General features: G+C 43.9%; 1 protein-coding gene across 3 annotated transcripts in view; it reads left to right on the top strand.

The window, feature by feature from the left end:
• Positions 1-24,784, top strand: part of VWDE (von Willebrand factor D and EGF domains) — a 162,383-nt gene that overhangs the window by 53,228 nt on the left and 84,371 nt on the right. For 2 of the 3 annotated variants that reach the window (XM_075315715.1, XM_075315713.1), the window contains exons 8-14: positions 2,640-2,857; positions 3,182-3,255; positions 6,037-6,310; positions 17,994-18,202; positions 20,269-21,212; positions 21,287-21,423; positions 22,128-22,283. In XM_075315715.1, the coding sequence (XP_075171830.1) occupies positions 2,640-2,857; positions 3,182-3,255; positions 6,037-6,310; positions 17,994-18,202; positions 20,269-21,212; positions 21,287-21,423; positions 22,128-22,283 (2,012 nt within the window). The remainder of the gene's footprint in view (positions 1-2,639; positions 2,858-3,181; positions 3,256-6,036; positions 6,311-17,993; positions 18,203-20,268; positions 21,213-21,286; positions 21,424-22,127; positions 22,284-24,784) is intronic. The other variant, XM_075315714.1, reaches the window with a different exon arrangement.

Raw genomic sequence — 24,784 nt, 5'->3', positions numbered from 1 at the left:
GCAAGCTGCAGAAGCCAAATTATTGAAAATTTGTAATGAAACCCAATTATAATAATTAGTTTTCAGCAAAAATGAATCTAAAGTTATCTGTAGCTGTTGAGTTTGAGATAATATTATTCTCAGTTATTCAGGATTGAATTTCTTTCTTTAAAACATACACAGATTTTGGAACAGGTTCATAAACTGTAACAGATGCCTTGGTCTTTGATATTATTGTGATGCCTGTTAGTTTACATTGAAAATTCTACTACAAGGACATTTAAAATAATAAAATAGTTAAGGGCACAACTATTAAAGGGGAAGAACCATTTTTTTCACCCATAACTTTACATTAAGGAGATCAAAGGAAACCTCGGGGCATAAACATTGGGATTTCAACAAACACATCAGCAATTTGAAAATACTTAGAAATAAATTGTTCCTGTTATGGATTGAGACAAAATTGGTGACTTTAGTCACGGTCGTGCCCCGGGCTCCGGTGTTAGCCTCTGAGCCTCTTTTAATCTTTTCTTTTTCCTGAAACATTCTGATGATTCTACAGAGAAATATTGTGTCACTTGAAATGTTTTATTTTGATTGCAACATTTTACTTCATATGTAACAATTAAACAGAATATGTATATGATTGCTAACACTATCAGCATTTACTTCATTAACTCCAAAAACTTTAATTATTAGAAGAGACATCTGTAAATGCCACTATAATACAAGAATATAACTACTACAATACTGCCCCTATGTACAAGAATATAACTACTATAATACTGCCCCTATGTACAAGAATATAACTACTATAATACTGCTCCTATGTACAAGAATATAACTACTATAATACTGCCCCTATGTACAAGAATATAACTACTATAATACTGCCCCCTATGTACAAGAATATAACTACTATAATACTGTCCCCTATGTACAAGAATATAACTACTATAATACTGCCCCTATGTACAAGAATATAACTACTATAATACTGCTCCTATGTACAAGAATATAACTACTATAATACTGCCCCTATGTACAAGAATATAGCTACTATGATACTGATCCTATGTACAAGAATATAACTACTATAATACTGCTCCTATGTACAAGAATATAACTATCATAATACTGCCCTTATGTACAAGAATATAACTACTATAATACTGCCCCCTATATACAAGAATATAACTACTATAATACTGCTCCTATGTACAAGAATATAACTACTATAATACTGCCCCCTATGTACAAGAATATAACTACTATAATACTGCCCCCTATGTACAGGAATATAACTACTATAATACTACCCCTATGTACAAAAATATAACTACTATAATACTGCCCCTATGTACAAGAATATAACTACTATAATACTGCTCCTATGTACAGGAATATAACTACTATAATACTACCCCTATGTACAAGAATATAACTACTATAATACTGCCCCTATGTACAAGAATATAACTACTATAATACTGCTCCTATGTACAAGAATATAACTACTATAATACTGCCCCCTATGTACAGGAATATAACTACTATAATACTACCCCTATGTACAAGAATATAACTACTATAATACTGCCCCTATGTACAAGAATATAACTACTATAATACTGCTCCTATGTACAAGAATATAGCTACTATAATACTGCTCCTATGTACAAGAATATAACTACTATAATACTGCCCCTATGTACAAGAATATAACTACTATAATACTGCTCCTATGTACAAGAATATAGCTACTATAATACTGCTCCTCTGTACAAGAATATAGCTACTATAATACTGCCCCTATGTACAAGAATATAACTACTATAATACTGCCCCTATGTACAAGAATATAACTATTATAATACTGCGCCCTATGTACAAGAATATAACTACTATAATACTGCTCCCATGTACAAGAATATAACTACTATAATACTGCTCCCTATGTACAAGAATATAACTACTATACTACTGCCCCTATGTACAAGAATATAACTACTATAATACTGCTATTATGTACAAGAATATAAGTACTATAATACTGCCCCCTATGTACAAGAATATAACTACTATAATACTGCTCCTATGTACAAGAATAGAACTACTATAATACTGCCTCTATAATACAAGAATATAACTACTATAATACTGCCCCTATGTAGAAGAATATAACTACTATAATACTGCCCCTATGTAGAAGAATATAACTACTATAATACTGCCCCCTATGTACAAGAATATAACTACTATCATACTGCCCCTATGTAGAAGAATATAACTACTATAATACTGCCCCCTATGTACAAGAATATAGCTGCTATAATACTGACAGCTGTGGACTGGACATACTTTAAGTTAGATACTTACTAGTCTGGATTCCTTCCTATGATGCTGAGGCTGTATATAGTGTAGTGTAGCGGCTTCTGCTTTGGCAGTACTGGGCGGCATTAGTATAAATCAGGAGATATTATAATACGTATTCGAGCAATGATAATATTTACAGCAGTAGATCCCTGTATTTCCCGCTGGTGAATCTGCGGTGTCAGTGCACATTGATTGCTCTCTCTTTCTTGGCCGCTGGCTCCCGATGAGCGATGATTTGGCTCTAATGTTGTAAATTTGGAACCCTCTTGTGCTTTTGTCTCCAGCAGCTGAGGACACACATGGCTCAGACCTGGCCCTCTCCTCTTGTGAAGTCGATCTCCTACAGTCGAGCTGCCAAAACGGAACGTGCGGTCAGGCCGCCCTCCATTATACGGCAGTCATGGACTTTGTCAGCGATGGGGACAGGGTGACCAGCATTGGAGTTGACCCCATAGTTAGCTCCAATTTCCTGTGGAACGGTTATGTTCTGGAGCCAGTACAGGTGCGACAATTATATACAAACCTCTCGGGCTATATTTAAAGAGACGCCGTATACTCTACATGCAGTATTATGTTATAGTGTACATATACATCCATAGATCGCTGAGAGATCTCTAATGTTTTAGCTACCTTCAGCCACCACTAGGGGGAGCTTTATATGACACTAATAACAAATGTGTGATTAGCTCCCCCTAGTGGCAGCTGCAGAAATCTAGAATTTTATCATTTTCTTTAATCTCTGCACGGCATTTTAATATTTATATTAGGGAAATAAGAATTCAACTAATATTACGTTATATTTCAGCAGTTTTTATTCTATCCTTAGATCACAGTGAAGGATATTTCTACTGCATACTGCTACTCATTCACCGACCCCCATATCATCACATTCGATGGCAGGTAATATGTTATTTTTATATATATATATATATATATATATATATATATATATATATATATATATATATATATAAATCTTGTGCTGTATGCATGATGATTCTTTTTTACTTTGACCTGGTCATGATGACCTGGAATAGCGGGGATCCTAAGCTGTCCCTCAAGCTAGGGGGCCCTATGCTATCCCTAATCTCAGGGATACTCCTAATGGTGGAGAGGCCTGAGTCTCCTTCCTGGCCCTGCTCCTGACCAGTCTTGATCTGATTCCCCCTCCCCACAAGGGAGGGACAAGACAAAAGTGTCATGAAACCCACAGATAAAGAGAGTCAAGGAAACACAAAACCTCTGTCAGACAGCACGCACACACATGATAAGACAATATGAAATTCAAGGAACAAAACAAGAGCAGGAAGGAAGTAGAAGACAACAGGGATAAACTACACAACCTCACCAAGCAAAGAACACTAAACATAGTATTTGCCAGAGAGAATCTAGGACACCACAGCTCACAGACTAACATAGGATTCCGCCAGTATAAATAGGAGGAGAGCAGATGTGATAGGTCACTTGAGCATAGTAGTGCTCGCTCATCACCAGTTACGAGTACTGAGCACTTGAGCATGGTAGTGCCCGCTCATCACTAGTTCTGAGTACTGAGCACCCGAGCATGGTAGTGCCCGCTCATCACTAGTTATGAGTACTGAGCACCCGAGCATGGTAGTGCCCGCTCATCACTAGTTATGAGTACTGAGCACCCGAGCATGGTAGTGCTCGCTCATCACTAGTTATGAGTACTGAGCACCCGAGCATGGTAGTGCCCGCTCATCACTAGTTACGAGTACTGAGCACCCGAGCATGGTAGTGCCCGCTCATCACCAGTTACGGGTACTGAGCACCCGAGCATGGTAGTGCCCGCTCATCACTAGTTACGAGTACTGAGCACCCGAGCATGGTAGTGCCCGCTCATCACCAGTTACGAGTACTGAGCACTTGAGCATGGTAGTGCCCACTCATCACTAGTTACCAGTACTGAGCACCCGAGCATGGTAGTGCTCACTCATCACTAGTTACAAGTACAGAGCACCCGAGCATGGTAGTGCCCGCTCATCACTAGTTACCAGTACTGAGCACCCGAGCATGGTAGTGCCCGCTCATCACTAGTTACCAGTACAGAGCACCCGAGCATGGTAGTGCCCGCTCATCACTAGTTACGAGTACAGAGCACCCGAGCATGGTAGTGCTCGCTCATCACTAGTTACGAGTACTGAGCACCCGAGCATGGTAGTGCCCACTCATCACTAGTTACGAGTACAGAGCACCCGAGCATGGTAGTGCCCGCTCATCACTAGTTACGAGTACAGAGCACCCGAGCATGGTAGTGCTCGCTCATCACTAGTTACGAGTACTGAGCACCCGAGCATGGTAGTGCCCACTCATCACTAGTTACGAGTACCAAGCACCCGAGCATGGTAGTGCCCGCTCATCACTAGTTACCAGTACTGAGCACCCAAGCATGGTAGTGCCCGCTCATCACTAGTTACCAGTACTGAGCACCCGAGCATGGTAGTGCCCGCTGATCACTAGTTACCAGTACTGAGCACCTGAGCATGGTAGTGCCTGCTCATCACTAGTTACGAGAACTGAGCACCCGAGCATGGTAGTGCCCGCTCATCACTAGTTACGAGAACTGAGCACCTGAGCATGGTAGTGCCCGCTCATCACTAGTTACGAGTACCGAGCACCCGAGTATGGTAGTGCCCGCTCATCACTAGTTACCAGTACCGAGCACCCGAGCATGGTAGTGCCCGCTCATCACTAGTTACAAGTACTGAGCACCCAAGCATGGTAGTGCCCACTCATCACTGGTTACCAGTACTGAGCACCCGAGCATGGTAGTGCCTGCTCATCACTAGTTACTAGTACTGAGCACCCGAGCATGGCAGTGCTCACTCATCACTAGTTACTAGTACTGAGCACCCGAGCTTGGTAGTGCCCGCTCATCACTAGTTACCAGTACCGAGCACCTGAGCATGGTAGTGCCCGCTCATCACTAGTTACGAGTACTGAGCACCTGAGCATGGTAGTGCCCACTCATCACTAGTTACCAGTACTGAGCACCCGAGCATGGTAGTGCCCACTCATCACTAGTTACCAGTACTGAGCACCCGAGCATGGTAGTGCCCGCTCATCACTAGTTACCAGTACTGAGCACCCGAGCATGGTAGTGCTCGCTCATCACTAGTTACCAGTACCGAGCACCCGAGCATGGTAGTGCCCGCTCATCACTAGTTACCAGTACCGAGCACCCGAGCATGGTAGTGCCCGCTCATCACTAGTTACGAGTACTGAGCACCTGAGCATGGTAGTGCCCACTCATCACTAGTTACCAGTACTGAGCACCCGAGCATGGTAGTGCTCACTCATCCCTAGTTACCAGTACCGAGCACCCGAGCATGGTAGTGCCCGCTCATCACTAGTTACGAGTACTGAGCACCTGAGCATGGTAGTGCCCACTCATCACTAGTTACCAGTACTGAGCACCCGAGCATGGTAGTGCTCACTCATCCCTAGTTACCAGTACTGAGCACCCGAGCATGGTAGTGCCCGCTCATCACTAGTTACGAGTACTGAGCACCTGAGGATGGTAGTGCCCGCTCATCACTAGTTACGAGTACTGAGCACCTGAGCATGGTAGTGCCCGCTCATCACTAGTTACCAGTACTGAGCACCTGAGCATGGTAATGCCCACTCATCACTAATTAAGATATTTATTTCTCTTTGCAGACTTTACGATAATTTTAACACCGGGACCTTTGTGCTGTATAAAAGTGCATCTCGTGATTTTGAAGTTCACGTTCGGCAGTGGGACTGTGGCAGCGTTGACCACCCAGCGTCGTGTAACTGCGGCTTTGTGGCCAAGGACGGAGGGGACGTTATCACTTTTGACATGTGCAGTGGGCAGCTCCATGAGTCCCAGCCGCACCTGGCGGTGAAGACTCAGGAATCATCAGAACCCAACTTTAGGATTACCGAGTCTTATCATGGGAGGAAGATGACGGTGAGTATAAAGTGCGCCACCTGGAGGTTACAGGCGGTATTACCTTTAATATTAGATGTACAGTGTCTGTATTATCCATGCACTCCTGGAGTCTGGTCTCTGCAGTCTATCAGGACTCTGTCAGTTAGCGCCTCTGCAGTGTCCTCTATTCACGTCCCATCCTCTCTCTCATTCCTACTTCCCATGAGTGTAAGAAAGATCTTTTATTCTTTGCACTTCTGCTTCTAATTTTCTTGCTCGTAATTTCAGACCCTTTTGTAAGACAGGATTTTTCTCCTTTTCTCCTTATTTCCTTCCCTATAAGATTTGTCCCACCATGGAACAGTTTTAATTATTCCTCGAAATCTTTCAAAAGTCTTCGTAGGTCCCCTAGAGGCCACAATAAAAAATACAAGTGCCTTTCCCTTCAAAGGTGCCCCCAAATTCTAGAACCTGCTTCCCCACTATGTGAGACCAGATCTCAAACCTCTCAACTTTCCCTAAAACCTCTCACCTCTTTCCTCTCATTTCATATATTCATCACTTCTCTAATGTTGCCCCATTTTTTGCAACTTGTTTCTTCATCCCGTTAGATGCCTCACCTAGGTTTGAGGTTGTCCACTTTTATAGACTTTTTTTTTTAACTAAATGTATGTAATTAGGGCTAAAAATCTTATTTGCGATTGGATTTTGTTAAAAGTTTAACTGTTACCGGTGTGTCATGGGTGACAGACAGTCCTGTGGTGTCGGGCAGTAGAAAGTCACAGCGTTTGGCTGCAAACTGCTCCCTGACTTCCTATTATTCCTGCTGTCAGTGTTCAGTGTACTAGCTATCTCTTTTGCTGGGCTTTCATCTTTTTCCCTTTAGGACCCTGCAGAGCTCCTCTTTTGTTCAGCTGCTAATCATCTGTATTTCCTTTTGGGTTTAAATACTCTCATTTTCCTTGGGCCTGTGCTGGTGATATTCAGTTCCTTCACAAGCTCTGGATGCAAGCAGGCGGCTTGCACTCATCTGTCATTGTCGCTCTTTGCTAAACTTCTTAAGTTGTTCATGCGCTTTCCTCATGTGTGTGCTCCATGTCTTCTTTAGAGCTTAGTGAGGTTGATGAAGACCTTATCCCACCCTATCTAGGGCTTGGCTCTAGGGTCATCCCAGGGTCAGGTATCCGGCTTGGTGCATAGGTGCGGAACCTATCTAGGGTGGTGAGGGACCCTGTGGACCAGCGGTAGGTTGTCCCTTCCCTTTCGTTGTTCACCTGGTACTCCCCCGTGCCTAGCGTGACAGTTACACCTTTTCCCTTCTATAGCCTGTGTCATACTTTTTATTGCTGACTGCCGAAAGAGTTAACTAATAATCTATTGGTCAACTCACCAAAATGGTCTAATGGGGAGTTTTTAACTTTTTTTTACCTCTTCCAATGCCTTATATGCCTTACATCTTGGGCTTCAACCAAAAAAATTGTGTTGATTGATGTCACCGCTCTCCCACAATCTCCTCCATGCGGCATTCATCCGGTAGAGTTTCCTTTCAAACTTCCACCATCTTCATCCTGTAGATACAATCGCTCCAACTTTTCTCTCGCTCTCCTTACAGTCAGGCTTAAGTGTAAAATACTTATCTTAAGAAGTAAAAAGAGAATAAGGAATAATATTAATGATTAGGGATGATCGAATACCTGAAATATTCGGCTTCGCGAATATTTGACGAATAGGTCGCCGCTATTCAACTATTCGCGAATATTCGATGCACAATGTAAGTCTATGGGAAACCCGAATAACAACTATTCGGAACTATTCGGGCTTCCCATAGACTTACATTGTGCATCGAATATTCGCATAGCGGCGACCTATTTGTCGGATATTCGCGAAGCCGAATATTTGAGGTATTCGATCATCCCTATTAATGAGTTCTCTGTTCTTCATTTCCAAAAAATCTCCCCTCATAGACTCATGACTTTCCCCAAACAGCCCCGATGTTCTAGAATTTCTTTCCTAACCCAAGAACTTCTGTCAAGGGAGGAGTTTAGGTGAAAACTGCTAATGGAGTCTCTGTTTGGGATATCAGGGACGGTGCCGTATTAGCTGTATACCAGTGCCGATATATCCATGTATCAGACAATAAACACACAGACATGCTCTCCTTTCGCCAGCATCATCAACTGACTCGTGTATTAGATAGATCCAATTATACAGTATGCATGAATAACCTTGAAGCTAAACAGGGAGTACTTTTACTCCTTAATTTCTCACAGCACATTGTTTGATTTATGTACATTCTTTCTGTGTGAAGCTACTGATAAGACTTCGCAGCTTCACATTCTGGCTTCATTATCTTTGGTTAACTCCTTCATGACCATACAACTTTGAATTATATTATGGGTCTACGCGATGGCTACATAGACAGAGAGATTATTATACAACTACATCTATATTTTGATTATTTACGTACACAGATATTCTTATTACATTTGAACAAACATACTACAGCTCAGACCACCTTCACACTTCCACCATCTTTTACCCCAAATCTACTATTTTTCCCTTTGTGCTCTCTTCGTTCAGCTTTTAGTGAAATACACCCCTACACTCTACCTCTCAATTCTTCACCTTCTCCAAATCCCCTCTCTTATACGAAGAAAGAGAATTTTCCAGGCGGCCCCCAAAAAGTAAATTTGTAGCTCTTGACTTCCAAGTATTTTTGAACGTCTTAACACCGGTGCTTAACCAACTTCTCCAAAAAATGTTACGCCCTATAATCCGGCCAAACCAGATCACAAGAGACTATTTTTTTTCTAATATTTTATTCTTGTTGATCCCGTGAGGAATCTGTTTTGTTTTTTCCTTTTTGAAGATCCACCAAACACATGGGTCTCCTTGCTTGGTGCGCACAGGGTGCTACTTACTATGGTCTTTAGGAGTAGTGGGAATAGAATAAAAGCTAAACTGTTCATCATGCTCATAGAACTGTTTTTGAGGTTGCTCCAGTCCTGAAGAACTTCCTTCCTTACTCTAGACCACCACCATTTTTGAACTGTTGACAAAGACCCTCACAACTAATTTTTTACATTAACTTTCTCAGTAAAGTTTGCTCCTTTCCCTCAACCCCCCATAACTGGTCACTCTGCTCCTCAGCTCTCCTATCTACACTCCTAAACACAAAACATATTTCAAGTTGCCCCAATCTTCTGGAATTTACTTCCTTACCCAAGCAAAATTGCATCTACCATGATCTCCATTCAGACAGAGCTTCTCTCAGGCTGCCCCTAAGTTTATGGACTTTTTTCCTCACCATGTTGGAGTTTCTTTAACTTTATCCTGCAAAAGCCCATCCTTCCATAACCACTAGTGATGAGTGGGCACTACCATGCTCGGGTGCTCTGTACTCGTAACTAGTGATGAGCGGGCACTACCATGCTCGGGTGCTCAGTACTGGTAACTAGTGATGAGCGGGCACTACCATGCTCGGGTGCTCAGTACTCGTATCTAGTGATGAGCGGGCACTACCATGCTCAGGTGCTCAGTACTGGTAACTAGTGATGAGCGGGCACTACCATGCTCGGGTGCTCAGTACTGGTAACTAGTGATGAGCGGGCACTACCATGCTCGGGTGCTCAGTACTCGTAACTTGTGATGAGCGGTCACTACCATGCTCGGGTGCTCAGTACTGGTAACTAGTGATGAGCGGGCACTACCATGCTCTGGTGCTCAGTACTGGTAACTAGTGATGAGCGGGCACTACCATGCTCGGGTGCTCAGTACTCGTAACTAGTGATGAGCGGTCACTACCATGCTCGGGTGCTCAGTACTGGTAACTAGTGATGAGCGGGCACTACCATGCTCGGGTGCTCTGTACTGGTAACTAGTGATGAGCGGGCACTACCATGCTCGGGTGCTCAGTACTCGTATCTAGTGATGAGCGGGCACTACCATGCTCGGGTGCTCAGTACTGGTAACTAGTGATGAGCGGGCACTACCATGCTCGGGTGCTCAGTACTCGTATCTAGTGATGAGCGGGCACTACCATGCTCAGGTGCTCAGTACTAGTAACTAGTGATGAGCGGGCACTACCATGCTCGGGTGCTCAGTACTGGTAACTAGTGATGAGCGGGCACTACCATGCTCGGGTGCTCAGTACTCGTATCTAGTGATGAGCGGGCACTACCATGCTCGGGTGCTCAGTACTGGTAACTACTGATGAGCGGGCACTACCATGCTCGGGTGCTCAGTACTCGTAACTAGTGATGAGCGGGCACTACCATGCTCGGGTGCTCTGTACTCGTAACTAGTGATGAGCGGGCACTACCATGCTCGGGTGCTCTGTACTCGTAACTAGTGATGATGTGCACTACTATGCTCGGGTGCTCTGTACTCGTAAAACTAGTGATGAGCGGACACTACCATGCTCGGGTGCTCTGTACTCGTAAAACTAGTGATGAGCGGGCACTACCATGCTCGGGTGCTCTGTACTCGTAAAACTAGTGATGAGTGGGCACTACCATGCTCGGGTGCTCTGTACTCGTAAAACTAGTGATGAGTGGGCACTACCATGCTCGGGTGCTCTGTACTCGTAACTAGTGATGAGCGGGCACCACCATGCTCGGGTGCTCAGTACTCGTATCTAGTGATGAGCGGGCACTACCATGCTCGGGTGCTCTGTACTCGTAACTAGTGATGAGCGGGCACTACCATGCTCGGGTGCTCTGTACTCGTAACTAGTGATGAGTGGGCACTACCATGCTCGGGTGCTCTGTACTCGTAACTAGTGATGAGTGGGCACTACCATGCTTGGGTGCTCGGTACTTGTAATGAGCATTTGGAGGCTCAAATGGTGTCCACTCAAGTACCCAAGAATAATGGAAGTCAATATGAAACTCGAGCACTTCCAGAAAAAAGCTTGAGTCCCCCTTTGACTTCCATTATACTTGGGTACTTGATTCACACCCATCTGAGCATCCAACTGCTCCTTAAGAGCACCAAGCACCTGAGCATGGTAGTGCCTGCTCATCACTAGTTACGAGTACTGAGCACCTGAGCATGGTAGTGCCCGCTCATCACTAGTTACGAGTACTGAGCACCCGAGCATGGTAGTGCCCGCTCATCACTAGTTACCAGTACCGAGCACCTGAGCATGGTAGTGCCCACTCATCACTAGTTACGAGTACTGAGCACCTGAGCATGGTAGTGCCCGCTCATCACTAGTTACGAGTACTGAGCACCCGAGCATGGTAGTGTCCGCTTATCACTAGTTACCAGTACTGAGCACTCGAGCATGGTAGTGCCCACTCATCACTAGTTACGAGTACTAAGCACCCGAGCATGGTAGTGTCCGCTCATCACTAGTTACCAGTACTGAGCACCCGAGCATGGTAGTGCTCGCTCATCACTAGTTACCAGTACTGAGCACCTGAGCATGGTAGTGCTCGCTCATCACTAGTTACCAGTACTGAGCACCTGAGCATGGTAGTGCCCACTCATCACTAGTTACGAGTACTAAGCACCCGAGCATGGTAGTGTCCGCTCATCACTAGTTACCAGTACTGAGCACCCGAGCATGGTAGTGCCCACTCATCACTAGTTACGAGTACTGAGCACCCGAGCATGGTAGTGCCCGCTCATCACTAGTTACGAGTACTAAGCACCCGAGCATGGTAGTGCCCACTCATCACTAGTTACGAGTACTAAGCACCCGAGCATGGTAGTGCCCGCTCATCACTAGTTACCAGTACTGAGCACCCGAGCATGGTAGTGCCCACTCATCACTAGTTACGAGTACTGAGCACCCGAGCATGGTAGTGCCCGCTCATCACTAGTTACGAGTACTGAGCACCCGAGCATGGTAGTGCCCACTCATCACTAGTTACCAGTACTGAGCACCCGAGCATGGTAGTGCCCGCTCATCACTAGTTACCAGTACTGAGCACCCGAGCATGGTAGTGCCTGCTCATCACTAGTTACGAGTACTGAGCACCCGAGCATGGTAGTGCCCGCTCATCACTAGTTACCAGTACTGAGCACCCGAGCATGGTAGTGTCCGCTTATCACTAGTTACCAGTACTGAGCACCCGAGCATGGTAGTGCCTGCTCATCACTAGTTACGAGTACTGAGCACCCGAGCATGGTAGTGCCCGCTCATCACTAGTTACCAGTACTGAGCACCCGAGCATGGTAGTGTCCGCTTATCACTAGTTACCAGTACTGAGCACCCGAGCATGGTAGTGCCCGCTCATCACTAGTTACGAGTACTGAGCACCCGAGCATGGTAGTGTCCGCTTATCACTAGTTACCAGTACTGAGCACCCGAGCATGGTAGTGCCTGCTCATCACTAGTTACGAGTACTGAGCACCCGAGCATGGTAGTGCCCGCTCATCACTAGTTACCAGTACTGAGCACCCGAGCATGGTAGTGTCCGCTTATCACTAGTTACGAGTACTGAGCACCCGAGTATGGTAGTGCCCGCTCATCACTAGTTACGAGTACTGAGCACCCGAGCATGGTAGTGCCCGCTCATCACTAGTTACCAGTACTGAGCACCCGAGCATGGTAGTGCCCGCTCATCACTAGTTACGAGTACTGAGCACCCGAGCATGGTAGTGCCCGCTCATCACTAGTTACAAGTACTGAGCACCCGAGCATGGTAGTGTCCGCTTATCACTAGTTACCAGTACTGAGCACCCAAGCATGGTAGTGCCTGCTCATCACTAGTTACGAGTACTGAGCACCCGAGCATGGTAGTGCCTGCTCATCACTAGTTACGAGTACTGAGCACCCGAGCATGGTAGTGCCCGCTCATCACTAGTTACGAGTACTGAGCACCCGAGCATGGTAGTGCCTGCTCATCACTAGTTACCAGTACTGAGCACCCGAGCATGGTAGTGCCCGCTCATCACTAGTTACGAGTACTGAGCACTCGAGCATGGTAGTGCCCGCTCATCACAAGTTACCAGTACTGAGCACCCGAGCATAGTAGTGCCCACTCATCACTAGTTACCAGTACTGAGCACCCGAGCATGGTAGTGTCCGCTCATCACTAGTTACCAGTACTGAGCACCCGAGCATGGTAGTGCCCACTCATCACTAGTTACGAGTACTGAGCACCCGAGCATGGTAGTGCCTGCTCATCACTAGTTACGAGTACTGAGCACCCGAGCATGGTAGTGTCCGCTCATCACTAGTTACCAGTACTGAGCACCCGAGCATGGTAATGCCCGCTCATCACTAGATACGAGTACAGAGCACCCGAGCATGGTAGTGCCTGCTCATCACTAGTTACCAGTACTGAGAACCCGAGCATGGTAGTGCCTGCTCATCACTAGTTACCAGTACTGAGCACCCGAGCATGGTAGTGCCCGCTCATCACTAGTTACGTGTACTGAGCACCCGAGTATGGTAGTGCCCGCTCATCACTAGTTACCAGTACTGAGCACCTGAGCATGGTAGTGCCCGCTCATCACTAGTTACCAGTACTGAGCACCTGAGCATGGTAGTGCCTGCTCGACACTAGTTACAAGTACCGAGCACCCGAGCATGGTAGTGCCCGCTCATCACTAGTTATGAGTACTGAACACCCGAGCATGGTAGTGCCCGCTCATCACTAGTTACCAGTACTGAGCACCCGAGCATGGTAGTGCCTGCTCATCACTAGTTACCAGTACTGAGCACCCGAGCATGGTAGTGCCTGCTCATCACTAGTTACGAGTACTGAGCACCCGAGCATGGTAGTGTCCGCTCATCACTAGTTAAGTGTACTGAGCACCCGAGCATGGTAGTGCCCGCTCATCACTAGTTACTAGTACTGAGCACCTGAGCATGGTAGTGCCCGCTCATCACTAGTTACGAGTACTGAGCACCCGAGCATGGTAGTGCCCACTCATCACTAGTTACGTGTACTGAGCACCCGAGTATGGTAGTGCCTGCTCATCACTAGTTACGAGTACTGAGCACCCGAGCATGGTAGTGCCTGCTCATCACTAGTTACGAGTACTGAGCACCTGAGCATGGTAGTGCCCGCTCATCACTAGTTACCAGTACTGAGTACCCGAGCATGGTAGTGCCTGCTCATCACTAGTTACGAGTACTGAGCACCCGAGCATGGTAGTGCCCGCTCATCACTAGTTACGAGTACTGAGCACCCGAGCATGGTAGTGCCCGCTCATCACTAGTTACCAGTACTGAGCACCCGAGCATGGTAGTGCCCGCTCATCACTAGTTACCAGTTCTGAGCACCCGAGCATGGTAGTGCCCGCTCATCACTAGTTACGAGTACTGAGCACCCGAGCATGGTAGTGCCTGCTCATCACTAGTTACGAGTACTGAGCACCCGAGCATGGTAGTGCCCGCTCATCACTAGTTACGAGTACTGAGCACCCGAGCATGGTAGTGCCCGCTCATCACTAGTTACCAGTACTGAGCACCCGAGCATGGTAGTGCCCGCTCATCACTAGTTACGAGTACTGAGCACCCGAGCATGGTAGTGGCCGCTCATCACTAGTTACTAGTACTGAGCACCCGAGCATGGTAGTGCCCGCTCATCACTAGTTACGAGTACTGAGCACCCGAGCATGGTAGTGCCCGCTCATCACTAGTTACGAGTACTGAGCACCCGAGCATGGTAGCGCCCGCTCATCACTAGTTACCAGTACTGAGCACCTGAGCATGGTAGTGCCCGCTCATCACTAGTTACGAGACTTGTAGAAGTTTTCCATTGATAACAACCATTGGACAATTGTTACATCAATATTACGGAATGCAGAAAATACCATTTATTGAATCGCAGAAGACTATTGATCAGTGATGTCCTCAGAAAGGTCACCAGCTGTCAATAAAAACTGGAAATGTAACCTTATGTTAGCAATCCGTCCTCCCAAAAAAATCTGTATACCATAAGGTTCCTGTAAACTATTATCACTCATTTAGGTCTTAGATTCTGCAATTTCTTTGCCTTCAGCCATATTGGCCTCAGAACGGTTCCGTGATTTATTACCAGTCTTATGGCTGTAGGGAACATTGAGACTTTGATACGTGATTCATGGCTTCCACCGATTAAGGGGTTAACTCTATCGCCTGTTGGAAAGAATGAATCCACTTTCCAGATGTTTTCAGATGGTCACAGTAAAGATCCTCATTGGAAAATGCTCAGAGGCCAAAGCAATTCCAATATTTACATTGTGGGGAATGTATCGGAGTCGCTCCGGAGAAGCTTCTGGTCTCAGCTTTCGTCTTGCAATACTGTACAGCCATTGTCTGGAGCGTGCGAGCCGGTCCCTGCCAATAATGTGAGGCTATTGTGCGGTCATACTGGATACGGGGCGGCTGGAGTCATGCATTTATCTTTCCAGGCCAGATACACTGTATGAAATCATGCTTGAGATGATCCATCTGTTCGCAACGTGCGGAGTTATGTTCCACCGGTCAGGGATGTTTAGGGGATTGGTAATGGGGCAGATTACAATAGATTACAATGTGTTACAAGGGAAATTACAAAAGTGGAACCGGACTACAACACATGAGCGCATTATAACTCCCAAAAATATGTATGGGGCCATAATAAGGAATCCATAGGAGTCTATAGGGTCCTACTAGATCACAATAAGGCATGAGATGAGCAGAAATAACCATGATGGACCTTACGAGAAGCATTAAGCCTCATCCGAAATTATTCCCTGACCTCTCAGACCTCTGCTAATCTCCCCTGGTAGAGCCAGGGCTTCTCTTGTGCTGCCCCAATACTCTGCGGCCCTGATTTAATAGGACTGGTGCTTTGTTTTCCAGCCTTAATTAAAGGACACTGGAGAATTTTACAGGTGCCATGGGGCTTCAACCATGTAACTCCAGCTGGGGATGGGCATATATTTCTGGTATAATTAACTTATGATGATTTTGTCAGGTGAATTTTACCATGTACCCTCTCACCAAAGACCTCAAACCTTGCTAAAAGTTTGATTGGAGCTGGTTGAGACTGTCCCAACAAGGACCTCAAACTTTTGATTGGAGCTGGTCAGGACCATCTCACTGAGGACCTCAAACTTTCCTAAAAGTTTGATTGGAGTTGGTTGGAATTATCACACCAAGGACCTCAAACTTTCCTAAAAGTTTGAAAACTTTCCTAAAAGTTTGATTGGAGTTGCTAGGAACTGTCCCACTGAGGACCTCAAACTTTTCTAAAAGTTTGATTGGAGCTGGTCGGAAGCGTCCCACCATGGACCTCAAACTTTGCTAAAAGTTTGATTAGAGCGGGTTAGGATCATCCCACCAAGGACTTCAAATCTTTCTAAAAGTTTGATTGAAGCTGGTCCTGATCATCCCACCGATGAGCTCAAACTTTTCTAAAAGTTTGATTGTAGCTGGTCGGGACTGTCCCACCAAGAACCTTAAACTCTTCCAAGAGTTTGATTGGAAATGGTCAGTACTGTCACTCCAAGGACCTCAAAGTTTTCTAAATGTTTGATTGGAGCTGGTTGGAAGCATCCCACCATAGACCTCAAACTTTTCTAAAGGCTTGCTTGGAGCTGCTTGGGATCATCCCACCAAGGACCTCAAATTTTTATTAATGTTTGATTGGAGCTGGTCGTGACCGCCCCATCGAGGATCTCAAATTTTCTAAGACTTTGAGTAAAGCTGGTCCTGACTGTTCCACCAAGGATCTCAACATTTTCTAATAGTTTGATTGGAGCTGGTCCTGGCGGTCCCACAAAGGACTTCAAACTTTTCTAAAAGCTTGATTGGAGTGGTAGAGACTATCTTACCAAGAACCTCAACTTTTCGACTTTGACTGGAGCTAATCAGGACTGTCCCACCAAGGACCTCAAACTGTTTTAAAAGTTTGATTGGAGTTGGTCGGGACCGTCCCACCAAGGACCTCAAACTTTTCTAAAAGTTTGATTAGAGCTGGTCAGAAGTCTCCCAGCAACAACCTCAAACTTTTCTAAAAGTTTGAGTGGAGCTGGTTGGGACTGTCCCACATAGACCTCAAACTTTTCTAAAAGTTTGATTGGAACTGGTCAGGAGGACCATCCCACCAAAGACCTCAAACTTTTCTAAAAGTTTATTTGGAACTGGTCGGGACTGTGTCACCAAGGACCTCAAACTGTTCTAAAAGTTTGATTAGAGCTGGTTGAAACGATCCCACAAAGGACTTCAAACTTTTTTAAAGGTTTGATTGGAGTTGGTTGGCACCGTCCCACCAAGGACCTCAAACTGGTCTAAAGGTTTGATTTTAGCCGGTCGGGACTTGAGTAAAAACACCAAAAGTCAAAATGTTTTTACTAAACTTTGTGTTGCACAAAACGTTACAACTTTTCAAGGAGTTTTATGGAAGAATTCTGGTAATAACTCCGTGATGAATTGAGCCCTGAAAGCGTCTTACTGACCTTATTAAAAAGTTCTATAAAAGATCCTCAAAAGATCGAATACTAGTAAAAAAAAACAAAACCTCTCCTTCCTTTTACCACGGTTCCTTCTAGGCACTATTCTTTAAACACCTAAAACGCAACATTTCAAGCTTAAGACAAAAACATTCTCTAGCCTCTCTGATCTCTTATGATCATGCCTGGGACATTCAGGACTTCTCTCATGCTGCCCCAGGACTCTAGATCTTCCTCTCTAACCTAAGGACACTGTCCCTTGTTTATACCACAGTTTTTCACATCTCCTCCTCTTTATGTATAAAATGAAAGAATAAAATCCACTTTTCATTTTTGGCTGTAGATTTCGTTCTCATCTGGAGCTTTTATCCGGGCAGACGTGAGTGACTGGGGGATGAGTCTCACGCTCAGGGCATCCACCATGGACCTCAAAAACACGCTGGGACTTTGTGGGACGTTCGATGGAAATGCAAACAATGATTTTCACGACAAAAAAGGAATTCAACTTGAGGAGACGTCGCATGGGAAACTTTATTTTATCAACGAATGGAGGTAAGAGGTTATTAGTTGTATCATCTTATTATATTTGTATGTATGAGCCCAAGACCTTAGATCATTCCCATCACTGAGAAACGTGGCACAGATCATCCACGTACTACGTAATGTAATGTATAAAAAAAAACAAAAAGCCAGCACCAAATGTGCACTTCAGCACTAAAAATTCCAAACTGTACTTATTATAAAAATTTTGAGATTTTTGGCAAAAAATTGCAATTTCTTGACCCCCACCTTGCTATGCACCCCAATTTGGGATGTATTCCACCTGTCTAGATTTTGGCGGTTGGTGACTGTTCACATTAAGTCATCAGGCTTTGTCCACAGCCTTTTTACTTCATGCAGCATTTGCTTGGACCTGTCCCGCCCACAGCCATGACTCAGTCATGGGTACGGGATTGAAATAGACCAGGTGAGTGCTGCTGAGAGCAGTTCTACTATTCATATGTGAGGCCGTATGGCACATTTTATAAAAATATTTTAGTGTAGGACTGCTTCAAATGAGATTTGCCGTGACGTGGCGAGGCAGCTCAAGAAATTGCAATTTTTTGCCAAAAATCTCAAAATTTTATAATAAGTACAGTTTGGAATTTTTAGTGCTGAAGTGCACATTTGGTGCTGGCTTTTTGTTTTTTCTGTAATGTAATGTATGTACACAGTGACTGCACCAGTAGAATAGTGAGTGCAGCTCTGCAGTATAATACAGGACGTAAGTCAGGATCAGTACAGGATAAGTAATGTATGTACACAGTGACTGCACCAGCAGAATAGTGAGTGCAGCTCTGCAGTATAATGCAGGAGGTAACTCAGAATCAGTACAGGATCAGTAATGTAATTTATGTACACAGTGACTGCACCAGCAGAATAGTGAGTGCAGCTCTGCAGTATAATGCAGGAGGTAACTCAGAATCAGTACAGGATCAGTAATGTATGTACACAGTGACTGCACCAGCAGAATAGTGAGTGCAGCTCTGGAGTATAATACAGGAGGTAACTCAGAATCAGTACAGGATCAGTAATGTAATGTATGTACACAGTGACTGCACCAGCAGTACAGTGAGTGCAGCTCTGGAGTATAATACAGGAGGTAACTCAGGATCAGTTCAGGATAAGTAATGTAATGTATGTACACAGTGACTGCACCAGCAGAATAGTGAGTGCAGCTCTGGAGTATAATACAGGAGGTAACTCAGAATCAGTACAGGATCAGTAATGTAATGTATGTACACAGTGACTGCACCAGCAGAACAGTGAGTGCAGCTCTGGAGTATAATACAGAAGGTAACTCAGGATCAGTTCAGGATAAGTAATGTAATGTATGTACACAGTGACTGCACCAGCAGAATAGTGAGTGCAGCTCTGGAGTATAATACAGGAGGTAACTCAAGATCAGTAATGTAATGTATGTACACAGTGACTGCACCAGCAGAATAGTGAGTGCAGCTCTGGAGTATAATACAGGAGGTAACTCAAGATCAGTAATGTATGTACACAGTGACTGCACCAGCAGAATAGTGAGTGCAGCTCTGGAGTGCAATACAGGAGGTAACTCAGGATCAGTAATGTAATGTATGTACACAGTGACTGCACCAGCAGAATAGTGAGTGCAGCTCTGGAGTATAATACAGGAGGTAACTCAGGATCAGTAATGTAATGTATGTGCACAGTGACTGCACCAGCAGAATAGTGAGTGCAGCTCTGAAGTATAATACAGGAGGTAACTAAGGAACAGTAATGAAATGTATGTACACAGTGACTGTACCAGCAGAATAGTGAGTGCAGCTCTGGAGTGCAATACAGGAGGTAACTCAGGATCAGTAATGTAATGTATGTACACAGTGACTGCACCAGCAGAATAGTGAGTGCAGCTCTGGAGTATAATACAGGAGGTAACTCAGGATCAGTAATGTAATGTATGTACACAGTGACTGCACCAGCAGAATAGTGAGTGCAGCTCTGGAGTATAATTTGTATCATTATATAATAAGTAATATAAGTTGTTTTTCAATATTCCTTGCAAACATCAGAAATGATACATGTTATACATTTTCCTGTTCCTTCAGGATTCCCGCAGGAGAAAGTTTATTTGATAAAATCTCAACTTCGGTTCCCCTAAACATGGAGAAGACAAAGTATTGCGGTTGTACGTCCACCGCAGCGACAAACCGTCCACAGCATCCACCAAATACACTGAGCAATTCGGCACGAGGTCCCCCTGTTTGCTCCGGCAGAGAGAACGTCAGGTTCCTTACATTAATTCCGGTCTTGGACGTCACTAATGAGTACATGTTCTCAGCCGATGGCAGTCGAGATCTGAGGAAGCGCTCGGTAGACAATCTCCAAGAATATGATCATTCATCCATTAAGACAACCAACTTCATAGACTCCATAGACTTTAAGAACATATCTAGAAGAAATGCCATCTCAAGGAGGCCACTCCAACATGTGGGGAGCTACAGGAACCCAAGCAAGGAGAAGGTTTCCAAGAACAGGGCGAAACGTCAGAATGATTATGAAGACCTCTCGATGTTCCCCTACCAAAGCCTCAGCCAATCAGACCTGGAAGGATTCAGCTACTTCTTTCCTGAGGATCACTCCACATTTACGTCTCCTGAGCTCCTGCCTTCTTGGCCTACTCCTTCAGGGCTGACCCAGGCCTACGCTTCGGCCGTCTGCCAGCAGGCAGTCTTTAATTCCAGTATCGGAAGACTGTGCGCCGGATTCCTGGAGAAACGTCTCATGGACGTGATGGACATGTGCACCACAGATATTTTATTGAAGGATGACCTAGGATGGACCGAGGCCGGCTTACCCCTCCTGGAGAATGAGTGTGAGAGGAAACTATTGGACTTAAGACCCGATCAAGCAAAGAACCTGCATATCCCCATAGAGAAGATCGTCTTAGAGCTGAGATGTCCCAACCTCTGCAGCTCCAACGGGCAATGTATGGAATGGGGCTGCGCCTGCTCCGAGGGGTTCAGCTCCTACGACTGCAGCATTCTGTCTGGTGAGTTTGGTCATTGGGTTTAGTTCTGATCTAACAATGTATCCTCTGCTCATTCTCTTCTTACTCTTATAAAGACCAGGTGCCCGAAATATCGGAGCTGGAAAATTTTGGTCTTTGTGACGTTCGAAAGTACGACTGCCTATCTGTAAGAGTGTTTGGTCTGGGATTCAAGGAGGGGGAGAGTCTGAAATGTGAATTCACAAAGCAACAGGTATGTAAATTGTGGGAATCACATTACATACATTACACTACTAATCCTGTATTATACTCCAGAGCTGCACTCACTATTCTGCTGGTGCAGTCACTGTGTACATACATTACATTACTGATCCTGAGTTACCTCCTGTATTATACTCCAGAGCTGCACTCACTATTCTGCTGGTGCAGTCACTCTGTAAATACATTACATTACTGATCCTGAGTTACCTCTTGTATTATACTCCAGAGCTGCACTCACTATTCTGCTGGTGCAGTCACTCTGTACATACATTACATTACTGATCCTGAGTTACCTCCTGTATTATACTCCAGAGCTGCACTCACTGTTCTGCTGAGTGCCATCACGCCTCTGTGTCTTGGCCAGAGTATTTAGTCCACCCCTGACTGTTCAGTATCTGCTCCTCTATTTAGGATCTTTTGGTTTATTCTCTCAGTATAATATTGACCATGTTTTAGCATTTACCTACAGAATTTTAGATGCAGCTTTGGATGTGACTGGAGGATGTCATAATGCAATTTAATGTCAATATCATATAGATAAGATAGATATTTGTGACGTTCAAGTCAGTCGCTGTTACTTACATTGAACCTATTGGTGAGTGTCTAGTGCCCGGAGTCGTGTCCTGCACAGTAGCGCCCCCTATGTGCTGTTTAGCTAAGCTGCCTTATCTGCTTCCCCTGTTCCCATGCTCCCAGTATAGTGGAGGCAGATGGAGCCTTCTGGAGCCACTACTTACCGATGCCACATTCAGAAACGCGAGAGCTGTGGACTGCCAGATTCCTGGAGACGCTGCGTATTCGGGAGGAATGGACCCTGTAGATGACAAGCCCATCGCCCGCTGGAGAGTGAAGGTAGAATGTCATGTGCTGCTATAGAGGCAGAAAGAGCGGAAAACAACCATGGGAAATACAGTAAAGGGGAATTCTGGGCACTGTATGGCGTTATAAAAATCACAGTGTATAGCAGTGTATGGCGTTATTATTATTATCATGGTGTATAGCACTATATGGCATTATTATCATGGTGTATATCACTATATTGCATTATCATGGTGTATAGCACTATATGGCATTATTATTATGGTGTATAGCACTATATGGCATTATTATCATGGTGTATAGCACTATATGGCATTATTATCAATGTGTATAGCACTATATGGCATTATTATCATGGTGTATAGCACTATATGGCATTATTATCATGGTGTATAGCACTATATGGCATTATTATCATGGTGTATAGCACTATATGGCATTATTATCATGGTGTATAGCACTATATGGCATTATTATCATGGTGTATAGCACTATATGACATTATTATCATGGTGTATGCACTATATGGAATTATTATCATGGTGTATAGCACTATATGGCATTATTATCATGGTGTATAGCACTATATGGCATTATTATCATGGTGTATAGCATTATATGGCATTACTATCATGGTGTATAGCACTATATTGCATTATCATGGTGTATAGCACTATATGGCATTATTATCATGGTGTATAGCACTATATGGCATTATTATCATGGTGTATAGCACTATATGGCATTATTATCATGGTGTATAGCACTATATTGCATTATTATCATGGTGTATAGCACTATATGGCATTATTATCATGGTGTATAGCACTATATCGCCTTATTACCATGGTGTATAGCACTATATGGCATTATTATCATGGTGTATAGGACTATATGGCATTATTATCATGGTGTATAGCACTATATGGCATTATTATCATGGTGTATAGCACTATATGGCATTATTATCATGGTGTATAGCACTATATGGCATTATTATCATGGTGTATAGCACTATATTGCATTATTATGGTGTATAACACTATATGGCATTATTATTATGGTGTATATCACTATATGGCATTATTATCATGGTGTATAGCACTATATGGCATTATTATCATGGTGTATAGCACTATATGGCATTATTATCATAGTGTATAGCACTATATGGCATTATTATCATGGTGTATAGCACTATATGACATTACTATCATGGTGTATAGTACTATATTGCATTATCATGGTGTATAGCACTATATGGCATTATTATCATGGTGTATAGCATTATATGGCATTATTATCATGGTGTATAGCACTATATGGCATTATTATCATGGTGTATAGGACTATATGGCATTATTATCATGGCGTATAGCACTATATGGCATTATTATCATGGTGTATAGCACTATATGGCATTATTATCATGGTGTATATCACTATATGGCATTATTATCAAGGTGTATAGCACTATATGGCATTATTATCATGGTGTATAGCACTATATGGCATTATTATCACGGTGTATAGCACTATATGGCATTATTATCATGGTGTATAGCACTATATGGCATTATTATCATGGTGTATAGCACTATATGGCATTATTATCATGGTGTATAGCACTATATGGCATTATTATCATGGTGTATAGCACTATATGGCATTATTATCATGGTGTATAGCACTATATGGCATTATTATCAGGGTGTATAGCACTATATGGCATTATTATCATGGTGTATAGCACTATATGGCATTATTATCATGGTGTATAGCACTATATGGCATTATTATCATGGTGTATAGCACTATATGGCATTATTATCAGGGTGTATAGCACTATATGGCATTATTATCATGGTGTATAGCACTATATGGCATTATTATCATGGTGTATAGCACTATATGGCATTATTATCATGGTGTATAGGACTATATGGCATTATTATCAGGGGGTATAGCACTATATGGCATTATTATCATGGTGTATAGGACTATATGGCATTATTATCATGGTGTATAGGACTATATGGCATTATTATCATGGTGTATAGCACTATATGGCATTATTATCAGGGTGTATAGCACTATATGGCATTATTATCATGGTGTATAGCACTATATGGCATTATTATCATGGTGTATAGCACTATATGGCAATATTATCATGGTGTATAGCACTATATGGCATTATTATCATGGTGTATAGCACTATATGGCATTATTATCATGGTGTATAGCACTATATGGCATTATTATCAGGGTGTATAGCACTATATGGCATTATTATCATGGTGTATAGCACTATATGGCATTATTATCATGGTGTATAGCACTATATGGCATTATTATCATGGTGTATAGCACTATATGGCATTATTATCATGGTGTATAGCACTATATGGCATTATTATCATGGTGTATAGCACTATATGGCATTATTATCATGGTGTGGTGTATAGCACTATATGGCATTATTATCAGGGTGTATAGCACTATATGGCATTATTATCATGGTGTATAGCACT

Source organism: Anomaloglossus baeobatrachus, chromosome 6 (assembly GCF_048569485.1).
Source record: "Anomaloglossus baeobatrachus isolate aAnoBae1 chromosome 6, aAnoBae1.hap1, whole genome shotgun sequence".
Taxonomy (NCBI): Eukaryota; Metazoa; Chordata; class Amphibia; order Anura; family Aromobatidae; genus Anomaloglossus; species Anomaloglossus baeobatrachus.
The sequence above is the reverse complement of the archived record's forward strand: the minus strand, read 5'-3'. Positions and strand labels throughout refer to the sequence as shown.